The sequence below is a fragment of the Oncorhynchus kisutch genome, linkage group LG3 (assembly GCF_002021735.2).
Source record: "Oncorhynchus kisutch isolate 150728-3 linkage group LG3, Okis_V2, whole genome shotgun sequence".
Lineage (NCBI taxonomy): Eukaryota > Metazoa > Chordata > Actinopteri > Salmoniformes > Salmonidae > Oncorhynchus > Oncorhynchus kisutch.
The window spans coordinates 7,768,307-7,784,729 of NC_034176.2; the positions used below are offsets into that span (position 1 = coordinate 7,768,307).

Here is a 16,423-nt window from a genome sequence, read left to right on the forward strand (position 1 = left end):
TAATGGGGCTGGAGCGGAGCGAGTAGTGGAGCTGGAGCGGAGCGAGTAGTGGGGCTGGAGCGGAGCCCAATTTTACTGGAGAGCGCAGCGAGAAGATTCTCAAAGGCTGGAGCGTTGTCCTTCTCGCCCGCTCCAATTTCACTCCAGTAGCGCTCACTTCATGAGCTCAAGGCATGCCCGGCCAGCATGCATTTGTAGTCTACTTGTGTGCTGCTATAGCCCCTAGCTTTAGCTACTATCATGGAGTTCACTAAATATTTACATAAAGAAACTGATAGACCACACGGGTTCTAAATCAAGGTGACTTACAAAGATGAGGACCAAGAGCAAGAGAGGGAGTGTGGTGATGTAGTGTCCACTACTAAAGAGAGGGAGTGTGGTGATGTAGTGGCCACCAAAAAGAAAAATACAAAAGAAAGGAAGGAGTGTGTCACTGTAGCAAAGTATTTCTAAAACAAAAAATCTGATCTCTTAAATGTTTTGTTCATTTTTGTTCTATTATATATACAATAGACAATCATTGATGTTGGATCAATAGGCCTGGCATATTCCCATATTCAAGGAACTTTACATTTTGATTGGGATATTTTGCCTAAAAACCTTTAGGCCTACCAATAAATAAATAAATATAAGATAACATAATAATAATAATAATAATATAAGATATTCACCATCACATGAGCCTGAAGACACAGACTGGCAAGACGTGGTTCTAAAAATGAATTCTAAAAATGAATTCAAACATGAATTCTAAAAATGAATTCTTAAAATGAATTAAAAAATGAATTCTAAAAATGAATTCTAAACATGAATTCTAAAAATGAATTCTAAAAATGAATTAAAAAATGAATTCTAAAAATGAATTCTAAAAATGAATTAAAAAATGAATTCTAAAAATGAATTAAAAAATGAATTCTAAAAATGAATTCTAAAAATGAATTAAAAAATGAATTCTAAAAATGAATTCTAAAAATGAATTCTAAAAATGAATTCTAAAAATGAATTCAAAAGGCTCCTCTCCTCTCTCCTTTAATAAGTCCTTTTTTGTTTCATTTGTATTTCATTCTAAATAAGTCACAGCCTATATGAGCAATTTCTATATTATAATGATTAATACAATGAAATGTTGTTTAAATGCTGAGCGCTTTGTGTCCCTACCAGTCTAGTATGTTATAGCCTTGAAATGATACAGCCTAAATCATTCAGGCTCCCTGTCTGGCTCCTGACCAGTTTACAGTGTTTATATGATGTTTAGTATGACACACCTGCCTGGCCGTCCAGCATCACTACTCTGGATGGTTCTGACTTAGAATATGTGGATAACTACAAATACCTAGGTGTCTGGTTAGACTGTAAACTCTCCTTCCAGACTCACATTAAACATCTCCAATCCAAAATTAAATCTAGAATCGGCTTCCTATATTACAAAAGCATCCTTCACTCATGCTGCCAAACATACCCTCGTAAAACTGACCATCCTACTGATCCTTGACTTCGGCGATGTCAAGGATGCTTCATATTCGTCGCCAAACCCACTGACAACCAGGTCATCTATAAGTCTCTGCTAGGTAAAGCCCCACCTTATCTCAGTTCACTCGTCAACATAGCAGCACCCACTCGTAGCACGCGATCCAGCAGGTATATCTCACTGGTCACCCCCAAAGCCAATTCCTCGTTTGGCCGCCTTTCCTTTCAGTTCTCTGTTGCCAATGACTGGAACAAACTGCAAAAATCAGTGAAGCTGGAGACTCATATCTCCCTCACTAACTTTAAGCACCAGCTGTCAGAGCAGCTCACAGATCACTGCACCTGTACATAGCCCATCTGTAAATAGCCCATCCAACTACCTCATCCCCATACTGTTATTTATTTTATTTTATTTGCTCCTTTACACCCCAGTATCTCTACTTGCACACTCATCTTCTGCACATCTATCACTCCAGTGTTTAATTGCTATATTGTAATTATTTCGCCACTATGGCCTATTTTTTTTAACCTTACCTCCCGTATCCTACCTCAGTTTCACACACTGTACATAGACCTTTCTATTGTATTATTGACTGTATGTTTGTTTATTCCATGTGTAACTCTGTGTTGTTTGTGTCGCACTGCTTTGCTTTATCTTGGCCAGGTCGCAGTTGTAAATGAGAATGTGTTCTTAATTTGCCTACCTGGTTAAATAAAGGTGAAATAATGTTTTTTAAAGAATGTAGCCTATTTGAAATGATGTGCACTTCTTACATTCATCTTTTCATGTTGTTTATTCAAATACTTTTAATTCAAATCATATGGTTTGGTTTCAATACTTCTAAACCAAATGGTAGATCCAGGTAGTCACAACAATAGATGGATGTTGGTTAAACTGGGATTTTAATGAATGGAGTGAATATGTAGCAGTGGTTTATTTTTAAACTTGTGAACGTTGAGCGGTTTTTAGACGAGCGGTTGGAAAGGATGTGATGCGCCAGAGCAATGAGCTGGATTTCCAACCACTCAACTCAGCTCACATGCTCTGGTTCAGAGCAACACCATCATAGTGAAGCCCTGTTATTTTGTTACAATGAATAATTTCTGAAGATGATTATTTATTTAATGTGATTAGTGATTCATTTCTAAAGATTATTATTTATTTTTAATGTGATTAGTGATTCATTTCTAAAGAAGATTATTTTTTCGTGATTAGTGATTCATTTCTATAGATGATTATTTATTTAATGTGATTAGTGATTCATTTCTAAAGATGATTATTTATTTAATGTGATTAGTGATTCATTTCTAAAGATGATTTTTTTTCTCGTGATTAGTGATTCATTTCTATAGATGATTATTTATTTAATGTGATTAGTGATTCATTTCTAAAGATGATTATTTATTAAATGTGATTAGTGATTCATTTCTATAGATGATTATTTATTTAATGTGATTAGTGATTCATTTCTAAAGATGATTATTTATTTAATGTGATTAGTGATTCATTTCTATAGATGATTATTTATTTAATGTGATTAGTGATTCATTTCTAAAGATGATTATTTATTTAATGTGATTAGTGATTCATTTCTAAAGATGATTATTTATTTAATGTGATTAGTGATTCATTTTAATGTAAAAAAATACAAAAAACAACATGCCCCTCATTTTAAAGTCAACCCTGTCACGTGAACTGAACTATCTTTTCAATATGGTGAAACTATTCCTTAAAAAAACAATATATATATATATATATAATATAATATAAAATTATAGTCAAATCATACTATCAAATCAGGTGAGCTGATTCTACTCTTTTTGGCCCATTTCGTTGTTTTTGTGGTGGAAAACTGAGGGGGTTGAGCATAACAGGTCAAGATTGTTGCCCATAGATAGACAGGCTGGAAACGGCTTTACTGGCAGCCCGCCAGGGTCTTACATTTTTTTGTGAAGCTTGTATTCAAATTGCCCCTTCCTGTTGCACACAACACGCTTCCATTCTCACTGTCACAAGGGGATTTATGGCCATGTTACGGTCAACTCTGTGACAGTCAACCCTGGTACAGTCAACTCTGTTACGGTCAACTCTGTGATAGTCAACCCTGTTACAGTCAACTCTGTTACAGTCAACTCTGTTACGGTCAACTCTGTGACAGTCAACCCTGTTACAGTCAACTCTGTTACGGTCAACTCTGTTACGGTCAACTCTGTTACGGTCAACTCTGTTACGGTCAACTCTGTGACAGTCAACCCTGTTACTTTATTTGACACTTAATAAGCCCTTACTATAGTCATTTAAAAAAAAAAAACTTCTTGAGAGGTTGAACATGCTCGTCATGACAAAATTGTTAAAAAAAATTACTAAGTTAAATACCCAAACGGGAGTAATTTTGTGGAATGACCCTGAGGTATTGTGCTTTCTCACCAGTAGAATGCTCTCCCAGGCCATCATTTTGTGGAATGACCCTGAGGTATTGTGCTTTCTCACCAGTAGAATGCTCTCCCAGGCCATCATTTTGTGGAATGACCCTGAGGTATTGTGCTTTCTCACCAGTAGAATGCTCTCCCAGGCCATCATTTTGTGGAATGACCCTGAGGTATTGTGCTTTCTCACCAGTAGAATGCTCTCCCAGGCCATCCAACGGATGGGCAGCACAGCTCGCCCCTGAATGCGGTAGTAGTCACTGCTGTACAGGTTTCTGCTCATGCCGAAGTCTGCTATCTTGATGGTGAGTCTGCGGTCCAGCAGGCAGTTGCGTGTGGCCAGGTCTCGGTGCACAAAGTTCAGAGAGGCCAGGTAGCGCATGCCGGACGAGATCTGCACTGACATGTGCAGGAGATCTGACAAGCTACAAAAAAAGAGAGAGAGAGATAGCAAAAAAGAGAGAGAGAGATAGCAAAAAAGTCAGCGAGAGATAGCAAAAAAGTGAGAGAGGAGAGATAGCGGAGAGAGAGAAAAGATAGATAGCAAAGGGAGAGAGAGAGAGAGAGAGAGAGAGAGAGCAAAGGGAGAGAGAGAGAGAGAGAGAGAGAGAGAGAGAGAGAGAGAGAGAGAGAGAGAGAGAGAGGAGAGATAGCAGAGAGAGAGAGAGAGCGAAATGAGAGAGAGAGGAGAGATAGCGAAGATAGAGAGGGGAGAAATTGCGAAGAGTGAAGAAATATAGCGAATAAAAAGAGGAGAGAGAGCAAAGAGAGAGAGAAGATAGATAGAGAGGAGAGAGCGAAATGAGAGAGAGGAGACATAGCGAAGAGAGAGAGAAGATGGATAGCGAAGAGAGAGAGAGGCGAGGTAGCGAAGAGTGAGGAAATATAGCGAAGAGAAAGAGGAGAGATAGCGGAGAGAGAGAGAGAGAGAGAACCAATGTGTTAGCTTAAGAAGAAAACAACGTAGAACAATGTTGTTGGAGGAAATGAGGGAGTAGTAATAGAATATTTAGTCATTGACCTATATTTCTATGGGTGAGAGAATTGGTTTAGTTCAGGTCAATTCAAATCTGGACCTCCAAGCCAGTTCCACTGCTGTGCAGATTTGCATTGTTCCCCTCTAATCAGGGACTGATTTAGACCTGGGACACCAGGTGGGTAAAATGAATTATCAGGTAGAACATTACCAGCAGTAGTACTCTGGACCTCTAGGCTTGGATTTGAATACCCCTGGTATAGTTGGAATGACTGAGACTGGTGGAGTATGGTGAGAAGGGAGGAAGGGAGGAGAGAGGAGTGGAGGAGCATGGAGAGAGAGGAGGAGAGAGGAGTGGAGGAGCATGGTGAGAGAGGAGGAGAGAGGAGTGGAGGAGCATGGTGAGAGAGGAGGAGAGAGGAGTGGAGGAGCGTGGTGAGAGAGGAGGAGAGAGGAGTGGAGAAGTATGGTGAGAGAGGAGGAGAGAGGAGTGGAGGAGCGTGGTGAGAGGAGAGAGGAGTGGAGGAGCGTGTTGAGAGAGGAGGAGAGAGGAGTGGAGAAGTATGATGAGAGAGGAGGAGAGAGGAGTGGAGGAGCGTGGTGAAAGGATGAGGAGACAGAGGAGGAGCATGGTGAGAGGAGGAGGAGAGAGGAGCATGGTGAGAGGAGGAGGAGACAGAGGAGGAGCATGGTGAGAGGAGGAGGAGACAGAGGAGGAGCATGGTGAGAGGAGGAGGAGACAGAGGAGGAGCATGGTGAGAGGAGGAGGAGAGAGGAGCATGGTGAGAGGAGGAGGAGACAGAGGAGGAGCATGGTGAGAGGAGGAGGAGACAGAGGAGGAGCATGGTGAAAGGATGAGGAGACAGAGGAGGAGCATGGTGAGAGGAGGAGGAGAGAGGAGCATGGTGAGAGGAGGAGGAGACAGAGGAGGAGCATGGTGAGAGGAGGAGGAGACAGAGGAGGAGCATGGTGAGAGGAGGAGGAGACAGAGGAGGAGCATGGTGAGAGGAGGAGGAGACAGAGGAGGAGCATGGTGAGAGGAGGAGGGTTTCACCTGACTGCGGGGATGTTGTTGGCGTGGGTCAGGGTGCTCTCCATCTCTCTCTGTGACAGAAACATGTTGAGGTCTCCGTTGTCCATGTACTCAGTCACCATGCACAGTGGGTCTGAGCTCACACACACACACAGCAACTGGATGATGTTGGGGTCGTTGAGCCTCGACATGATCTTGATCTCCTTCAGGAAGTCGTTCCTGTGCGTGTGTGGTGGCATTGGGGGGGGGGGGGGGGGGGTTAGAATACCATAGGTCAGAATGTAGCTATTCATACACACAGAGTACTAAAGGAAATATTCATACACACACACCTGGTGAACACTAATAAACAAACACACACACCTGGCGTTGTTGGTGGCGTCTGCCCTCAGTTGCTTCACCGCCACCAGTACAGGCCGTCCGTCTCGGTCGGGAAGGGGGGCGCCCTCCCCCAGAAACTCAGGCAGACCCTCAGCCTCACACAGGTGGACCTGCACAGAGAACAGGGTCATGTTCATTAGGCCCCAAACAGACTGAAACATTTGTATGTTTTTCATCGTGTGCCCAGTAGCACATTATTTTAAGGGTCCATAATAGGCCATTTATAATCATTTGCAAACAGTTTGCAAACAGTTTGCTTATCATTTATTAACCATGACTCCCAAATTTGTAAATGTTAGTAAGCTAATCATTCACACATGTATATACAGAGTATTTGATACACTGCCAATTTTGCAGGTTTTCCTACTTCCAAAGCATGTAGGGGTCTGTAATTTTTTATCATAGGTACACTTCAACTGTGAGAGACGGAATCTAAAACTAAAATCCAGAAATTCACATTGTATGATTTTTAATTAGCATTTTATTCCACTGTATGTAACCAGTGTGAAATGGCTAGCTCGTTAGCGGGGGGCACGCTAATAGCGTTTCAATCGGTGACGTCACTCGCTCTGAGACCTTGAAGCAGTTGTTTCCCCTTCTCTGCAATTTATAATCATTTGCAAACAGTTTGCTTATCATTTATTAACCATTACTTCCACATTTGCTAATTATTCACACATGTATATATGTAACCGGTGTGAAATGGCTAGCTAGTTAGTGGTGCGCGCCAAAAGCATTTCAATCGGTGACGTAAATCGGTGACGTCATTCGCTCTGAGGCTTTTGTGGAGCGATAGGTAACGATGCTTCGTGGGTGTCAGTTGTTGATGTGTTCAGAGGGTCCCTGGTTCGAGCCCAGGTTGGGGCGAGGAGAGGGACAGAAGCTATACTGTTACATTATTACAGGTCCTTAAACATCCTGTGTCGTGTGCTTGTTCTTTCACCAGGTACAGCAGGAATGTCTACCAATGTCTGCCCATCTTTTAGTGAGAAATTACACTGGTCACTCAAAACATTTATAAACTATTGAAAAGGTTTAGGTAGCTCTCACTTTAGATTAGGGACTGAAAAAATACTTTACTAATGATTAGTAAATTGTTTATAAATGTGGGAGTAATGATAAATACATGGTGAACAACACAGTTATGTGACTGAAATCAGACAAGCGTGATGAATACGTTTTTGGTAACACACAGTACAAGCTTTTTCTGTGGTTTCCTCCAGTGGATACATGTTGAAGGGGCAATCTGGGATTGATACATCCTTCATTGATTCTTGAAGAATATAATGTTTAAATGCTCATGAAGAACGAATGAGGGCATCTGCTGTTGTCTGTGTGTACATCAGTCAACAAGAAGATAAACACTAGGAAGGTCCTCACCTCCCCAAACTGCCCCTCCCCCAACTTCTCCCTGAAGAGTAGCCGGTGGCGGGGGAACTCTGCCACGGAGATGTCCTTGCGGGTGAGCGAGTCGACGGTGAGTGCGGGCACGGCGTACATGTTACTGCCTGTCACACCCTGCAGGCTTACGATGTCCGTCTCGGCGTAGTGCGGCACGCTGCTCTGGAAGCACTGATGAGGCGTGCACTGGGTGACATCGGGCTCCGCATAGCCCCCACCACACGCTGAGGAGGAGCAGGGATATTAGGGAGGAGGAGGAAGAACAGGAAGAGGAGGAAGAATAAGATGACGCGGAAGAGCAGGATGAATAGGAGGAAGAACAAGATGAGGAGGAGGAAGAACAAGATGAGGAGGAAGAACAGGATGAGGAGGAAGAACAGGATGAATAGGAGGAAGAACAGGATGAATAGGAGGAAGAACAGGATGAGGACGAGGAAGAACAGGATGAGTAAGAACAGGATGAGGAGGAGGAAGAGCAGGATGAGGAGGAAGAGCAGGATGAGGAGGAAGAACAGGATGAGGACGAGGAAGAACAGGATGAGTAAGAACAGGATGAGGAGGAGGAAGAGCAGGATGAGGAGGAAGAGCAGGATGAGGAGGAAGAACAGGATGAGGAGGAGGAAGAGCAGGATGAATAGGAGGAAGAACAAGATGAGGAGGAAGAACAGGATGAGGAGGAGGAAGAACAGGATGAGAAGGAAGACCAGCATGAGGAGGAGGAAGAGCAGGAGGAGGAGGGAAGGGAATGTTAAGAAGGAGGAAGAGCAGGAGGAGGAAATAGAGGGAGAGGAGGAGAGAGGTGGAGGCGGAGAGACAAAGAGAGACTGATAGTTTGTGCTAAGCTCCTGACTGTTATGATAACCAGGGCCTGAGAGTAGGAGTTCGGATCTAGGATCAGGTCCCCCTTGTTCAAGTAATCTTGTTCATTATGATCTAAAAGGCTAAACTGATCCTAGAGCAGCAGTCCTACTCTACGTTTTGAACACAGTGCCAGACTCATAAAGCTAAGGATGAAATGAAAACAGTCCCAGACAGGCACAAACCCTGGCAGTCCCAGACAGGCACAGACCCTGGCAGTCCCAGACAGTAACAGACCCTGGCAGTCCCAGACAGTAACAGACCCTGGCAGTCCCAGACAGTAACATACCCTGGCAGTCCCAGACAGTAACAGTCCCTGGCAGTCCCAGACAGTAACAGACCCTGGCAGTCCCAGACAGTAACAGACCCTGGCAGTCCCAGACAGTAACAGACCCTGGCAGTCCCAGACAGTAACAGACCCTGGCAGACCCAGACAGTAACAGACCCTGGCAGACCCAGACAGGAACACAGAAGGGGAAGGAACTATAGCCTCAAATCAGACAAGGAGGACATTCCCCATCCCCACCACTATAGTCTTCTATATCATTCTGATATTATAGTCTGATAGTAAAACGGAAATACAAACTATTTAAAGACACACTGGCATTTCAACATTTCCATTCATCATTGGGCGGCCATTCCGGGTCTTCATATTGGCACACCTTTCATCTCTTACCACGAGAGGGGACTTCGGTCATGACGAGAGGTCAGGAAGAGGTCATAAAGGCATAGGGCTAGAGGCTAGAGGGATATGGAGGAGGACTGGAAGGTAAAGAAGAGAGAGAGTCTGAACAACAGATCAGCATGCATAACATACAACATTCCAGAGAATATTGAGAATCAGAGAAGCAGCCGGCATGATCAACAGGTTGATTTGTAAGAAGCGAGTAACAGTCACAGCAACATGCAAACTATAAGGACTAAGAAGTAACACGATGCCTTTGTTTGAAAGAAAGATGAAGGTGGGAGGAGAAAGGAGAGGAAGAGAGAAAAGCAAGAGGTATTCACCTGAGGTCTCTGCACTCCGAGACAGTTCAGGCAGCTTGTTCCTGAGGCCGGCTGGGTCTTGGTACTGAGGGTCCAGGAGAAAGACGCGCTCGTACGGGTGGTCCATCTGAGAGACCCGGGGGGGCACGGGAGGGGTCTGCAGAATGATGGTGTCACTACTGGAGGACAGGCGCACGGTGACCTCCTCCTCGAGGATACGGCGTGGAGCCTGTGGCGGGAAGCAGGCAGGGATCAGTCTTTAGCGAAGGAAACGTTATCGCTACCTCCCTCTCCAAGGCACATAAATTGAGGAGCGAATTGAAGTGAAGGGGAAACTCAGCATCTCTTGGAGGGCAGTTGAAGTTGTTTTATAAAAACACTTAAAACACACTAAGGTGTAACGGCCCGGGCTGGGTTTCTACTAAGATAACATATGGACTTGTTTTAAGATGGTCATACCATGGATCATTTAGCTATTTGATTTAGAATTTAATACAACATTGAATTCGGCCTTAGATACGCATAGATACGCATAGATACACATAGATACACAGAGATACACATAGATACACATAGATACGCATAGATACGCATAGATACACATAGATACACATAGATACACAGAGATACACATAGATACACAGAGATACACATAGATACACATAGATACACATAGATACACATAGATACACATAGATACACATAGATACACAGAGATACACATAGATACACATAGATACACATAGATACACATAGATACACATAGATACACATAGATACACAGAGATACACATAGATACACATAGATACACATAGATACACATAGATACACATTGAATAACATTCATACATGGTCTGTTCTGAAGTGTCTGTCCTACATCTGAGAGATAGAAGACAGATCAGGAAATTATATACTTTATTTTACCCATATTTAACCCATTTTTTTAAAACACTAAACTACTTCCATGATGGTTCCGGGGACCTTCGGTACGTGACAGTCTCACCTTTCGACGGTGGTACCCCAAGCTGTTCGCTACAGACAGAAGTTGGCAGATCGTCGGTACAGACTTCAGATGAGTCCCAAGGTCATATTAGTTTGTGGGCCAAACCGTTCGGACTCTACAGACGTTTTCGTGAGAAGAACGATTTTGGGGGATTTCTCCTGGTCTGACAAATACCGCTGTAGCTCTCCCACCTTCCACCGCAGATGTGGAAGGCGAATATCGAAGGATGAGGTAGATTAAGACACAGCTCATGCAAAAAACAGACAGCTTCATTATGCTATTTAGATTTCCGAGGAGAAATAAAAACAATTGACACTTTCCAGGCCCTTAAGAGTTGCTGAATTTTCCTCTTCACTTCAGAGAACACAATTTTTCACATCCCCTTCTGCCTTGTCAGTTCAACCTGCTAAAAGGCTTATGACAGATGTGGGTATCCAGAATATAGTCTGTCCTACCTTCTCCAGCACCTTGCACACATACTGGCACCACAAGATCAGGAAGATGATCACCACGAGCAGCAGGATGATCGTCACCAGACAGCCAATCAGAATAGGGGTGTTCCCATCATCCGGTTGGTCCTTGGTTGATGGGGTTGTCACTGAGGGGGAGGTGTTAAGGAGTTGACTAATTTCATTTATTTGAAAAAAAAAAAAAGACATATAGGTCTATAGCCAGTAGTACATATATTTAAAATATGATCAAGGATATAACATAATCAAGTTATTTCCATAGTGAAAACTATACTGTATACAGTAGAAGCAGGTTAGATGGATCCATTCCATCAGCTTATTTGACACTTTTTCAGCCAGACTTTTTCAGCTACAACTAAACAACTGAAAGGAAACAAACTGTTGAAATATTCAGAGGTGCTGCATATGAAAAGGGAGGTTGTAGGGTTATACTTTTAGAAAACACCTCAACTTTCTAGTACCTGAAAGGGTTCTTCGGCTATCCCCATTGTAGAACCCTTTGAAGAACCTGTTTTGGTTTCTGGTAGAACCCTTTTTGGTTCCATGTATAAACCCTTTCCCCAAAGGGTTCTACATGAAACCCAAAAGAGTTCTACCTGGAACCAAAAAGTGCCTACCTGGAACTAAAAATGGTTCTACCTGGAACTAAAAAAGTGCCTACCTGGAACTAAAAATGGTTCTACCTGGAACTAAAAAAGTGTTCTACCTGGAACTAAAAATGATTCTACCTGGAACTAAAAATGGTTCTACCTGGAACAAAAAATGGTTCTACCTGGAACTAAAAATGGTTCTACCTGGAACTAAAAAGTGTTCTACCTGGAACTAAAAATGATTCTACCTGGAACTAAAAATGGTTCTACCTGGAACTAAAAATGGTTCTACCTGGAACTAAAAATGGTTCTACCTGGAACTAAAAAGTGTTCTACCTGGAACTAAAAATGGTTCTACCTGGAACCAAAAAGCGTTCTACCTGGAACTAAAAATGGTTCTACCTGGAACTAAAAATGGTTCTACCTGGAACTAAAAATGGTTCTACCTGGAACCAAAAAGCGTTCTACCTGGAACTAAAAATGATTCTACCTGAAACTAAAAAGTGTTCTACCTGGAACTAAAAAGTGTTCTACCTGGAACTAAAAAGTGTTCTCCAATGGAGAAAAACCCCTTTGGAAGACTTTTTTCGAAGAGACTACCCCCTAAACGCTCAGTTTGGCATTTTCTCCATTAATGGTTATGGTAAGGATTGGGAGAGGGGAAGCAGGAAGTTGAAAGGTTACCAGTCTTGTGGGTGGTGGGCATGGAGCTCTCCTCCGTGGGCCAAGGGGATGTCACCGCCAGGGTTATCTGAGTAGGAATCACGGTGTCTGCTGTGGGACAAAATGAACCAATTAAGAGTTTATTTCCCCCCAAAAAACGCTATTTCCACAAATGTTTCAAATTCGTGTTTTTTTTATCAGAAATGATTGCTTATGGGTGCCTTCATGTGTGTGTGTAAAATATTTGTATTCCTAGTATGTGTATGAAAACAAAATGTATTTGCAAAACACTATATATAATTTTTTTTGCTAGAATGTTTATATCCTGTATTTTTGACTGTGATATGTGGTGGACCCACTTAGCTATGTTAAAATGCACTAACTGTAAATCGCTCTGGATTAGAGCATCTACTAAATGCCAAACAACTCAAATGTAAATGCTTTACATACAGATCTCATATTACTGTATTGAATTATGTATTTAAAACATTTAAATATTGATGCCACAAATGTATAATTTATAAATTTCTTTCAAAAAAAAATGTAGTTATTAGTTACATTTGACTGTGTAAAACCTAGCAGTTTAACTCATTTCTCTGAGAGGGAGGCAGATATATTGCATTTGCAAAAAAAAAAACTATTATTTGTCTCTCTGAAATGAATCCATCAAGTGATAGATTTTAATCAAATACTGTCACGTGTGCTCCCTCTCCAGCCTCTAGGTCACCATGCTGCTCGTTATGGCGCACACCTGTCACCATGGTTACACGCACCTGCGCGTCATCAGACTCACCTGGACTTCATCACCTCCCTGATTACCTTCCCTATATATGTCAATCCCTTTGGTTCCTTCCCCAGACGTTATTGTTTCTGTGTCATGTCTGTGCGTTGTTCGTGTTTTCTTGTTTTGTATTACATTACGTTTATTTATTAAACAGTCAACTCCCTGAACCTACTTCCCAACTCTCAATGCACTAGTACAGTACATGTCTGTCATTGAACAACCTCGTGTCATGATTAGAGAGTGAAAAAAATACACCGATCTCTCTCAAGTTCTTTAAACAATAAACGCGTAACTTACCAACGTTTCAGAAAATAGATAAATAGCGTTTTGGAACCAAACTCTTCAAATGGTCACCTGTGTTCACATACGACACTGAACATTAGAGTACATATTTTCACAGGGGTTTAGATGGTACGATGATTCTCTGCACATTGCTTGTGCTTGTCATATGACAACCTAAAATCTGGCAAGAATTTTTGAAACCCAGGAAATGGCGTGGTTATTTCTACATACTGCACAGGTCTTTAACTGTTTCCCTGTGAGCCGTGCCTGGTGGGGCTCAACGTGTGTCAAAGGACAGATAGTGCTGGAACTGGATCATTGTAGCCTTAGGGGATGAAGAGGAGGAAGTCAGGAAGGAAGGAAGGAAGGAAGGAAGTGAACCATGCCTTAGGGGATGAAGAGGAGTAAGTAAGGAAGGAAGGAAGGAAGTGAACCATGCCTTAGGGGATGAAGAGGAGTAAGTAAGGAAGGAAGGAAGGAAGGAAGGAAGTGAACCATGCCTTAGGGGATGAAGAGGAGTAAGTGAGTAAGGAAGGAAGGAAGGAAGGAAGGAAGGAAGGAAGGAAGGAAGGAAGGAAGGAAGGAAGGAAGGAAGTGAACCATGCCTTAGGGGATGAATGCTATGCCACCTTCTCCAAGGTGGCATAGCAGTTCAGACGTCTTTTGTCCTCGTCTTGTCGTGTCCTGTATATATATATATTTACAACTTTTTCACATACATTTTATTTTTATTTTCCATCAACTCATCTTCAAAACACTCTCCTGCAACCCGCCTCACCAATGTATATTTATAAAAAAGTATTATTTACCTCAGATCTGTAATCCTCCAAGAAGCTAGCCAGAAACTCCAGGAGGCTGGCCTGAAACTAGCCAGAAGCTAATCCAGAAGCTAGTTCAGAAGCTAGTTGTCTCCTTTACTGGCAAGTCGTTGGTGTTCAGCTAACCACGGTTTGTGGTCATCGGCTATCCTTTGGCTCGAAAGTCTATCGCCAGTTCTGTACGGCGCAGCGCGTCTCGGAGCGGAGCATACCGGACCAATTTTTCTCTCCATGTCCCTGGATTTCGACTGCTCTCTGGACATTCATGCCCGGATCTCACAGCTAGCTAGCTGCTATCCGTGTGACTATCGGCCTTCGTCGATTCCGGAGCAAACATCAATTGTTCCGGAGCTAGCAAGCTCCGTCAATCACTCCTGAGTTCCATCAATCGCACCTGGGCTGCAGTCGCCTATCCGGACCCGTTTTGCTGCCTTCGCGGAGCCCCACCGGGCCTTCACAACTGGACTGCCGACGTTATCTACCCGAAGGAGTTATTCGGCTGGCTCCTCCGTCGCGACGTTACCTGAACGCCCATCTGCGGCCTGCTAACCGTTAGCTGTCTTACCGGCTGCTATCTGAATAGACAATCGGACCATAATTTTTTTTTTTTTTTTTTTTTTATTATTATTATTATGTTTTCTTCTTGGGCCTCTATAACTATATCTATTGTTTTTATTTTTGTTGTTGTTGTGTGATTTGGATTGATCCCCTCTACCACACGGAACCCCACTAATCTACTGACGGAGCGCAGGAGGTGGCTAACAACAGACCTCCATCCTATGCTAGCTTGCTACCGATGCCCTGGCTAGCTGTCTAAATCACCAACCAACCTCTCCACTCACCGGACCCTTTTGATCACTCGACTAAGCATGCCTCTCCTTAATGTCAATATGTCTTGTCCATTTCTGTTCTGGTTAGTGTTTATTGGCTTATTTCACTATACCTTATCCAACCTATTAGTTCCACCACCCACACATGCAATGACATCTCCTGGTTTCAACGATGTTTCTAGAGACAATATCTCTCTCTTCATCACTCAATACCTAGGTTTACCTCCACTGTATTCACATCCTACCATACATTTGTCTGTACATTATACCTTGATGCTATTTTATCGCCCCCAGAAACCTCCTTTTACTCTATGTTCCAGACGTTCTAGACGACCAATTCTCATAGCTTTTAGCCGTACCCTTATTCTACTCCTCCTATGTTCCTCTGGCGATGTAGAGGTGAATCCAGGCCCTGCAGTGCCTAGCTCCACTCCTATTCCCCAGGCGCTCTCTTTTGACGACTTCTGTAACCGTAATAGCCTTGGTTTCATGCATGTTAACATTAGAAGCCTCCTCCCTAAGTTTGTTCTATTCACTGCTTTAGCACACTCTGCCAACCCGGATGTTCTAGCTGTGTCTGAATCCTGGCTTAGGAAGACCACCAAAAACTCAGACATTTTAATTCCAAACTACAACATTTTCAGACAAGATAGAACTGCCAAAGGGGGCGGTGTTGCAATCTACTGCAAAGATAGCCTGCAGAGTTCTGTCCTACTATCCAGGTCTGTACCCAAACAATTTGAACTTCTACTTTTAAAAATCCACCTCTCTAAAAACAAGTCTCTCACCGTTGCCGCCTGCTATAGACCACCCTCTGCCCCCAGCTGTGCTCTGGACACCATATGTGAACTGATTGCCCCCCATCTATCTTCAGAGTTCGTGCTGCTAGGCGACCTAAACTGGAACATGCTTAACACCCCAGCCATCCTACAATCTAAACTTGATGCCCTCAATCTCACACAAATAATCAATGAACCTACCAGGTACCTCCCCAAAACCTTAAACACGGGCACCCTCATAGATATCATCCTAACCAACTTCCCCTCTAAATACACCTCTGCTGTCTTCAACCAAGATCTCAGCGATCACTGCCTCATTGCCTGCATCCGTAATGGGTCAGCGGTCAAACGACCTCCACTCATCACTGTAAAACGCTCCCTGAAACACTTCTGCGAGCAGGCCTTTCTAATCGACCTGGCCGGGGTATCCTGGAAGGATATTGATCTCATCCCGTCAGTAGAGGATGCCTGGATATTTTTTTTAAATGCCTTCCTAACCATCTTAAATAAACATGCCCCATTTAAGAAATTTAGAACCAGGAACAGATATAGCCCTTGGTTCTCCCCAGACCTGACTGCCCTTAACCAACACAAAAACATCCTATGGCGTTCTGCATTAGCATCGAACAGCCCCCGTGATATGCAGCTGTTCAGGGAAGCTAGAAATCATTAT

The 16,423-nt window shown here is 43.0% G+C and overlaps 1 protein-coding gene across 1 annotated transcript in view; it reads right to left on the minus strand.

Moving 5' to 3' along the window:
- ddr2l (discoidin domain receptor family, member 2, like) overlaps positions 1-16,423 on the minus strand; it is a 63,634-nt gene that overhangs the window by 11,545 nt on the left and 35,666 nt on the right. The window contains 7 exon segments of the mRNA XM_031817026.1: positions 4,085-4,319; positions 5,925-6,122; positions 6,267-6,394; positions 7,665-7,909; positions 9,552-9,759; positions 10,990-11,132; positions 12,279-12,368. Of these exon segments, the coding sequence (XP_031672886.1) occupies positions 4,085-4,319; positions 5,925-6,122; positions 6,267-6,394; positions 7,665-7,909; positions 9,552-9,759; positions 10,990-11,132; positions 12,279-12,368 (1,247 nt within the window).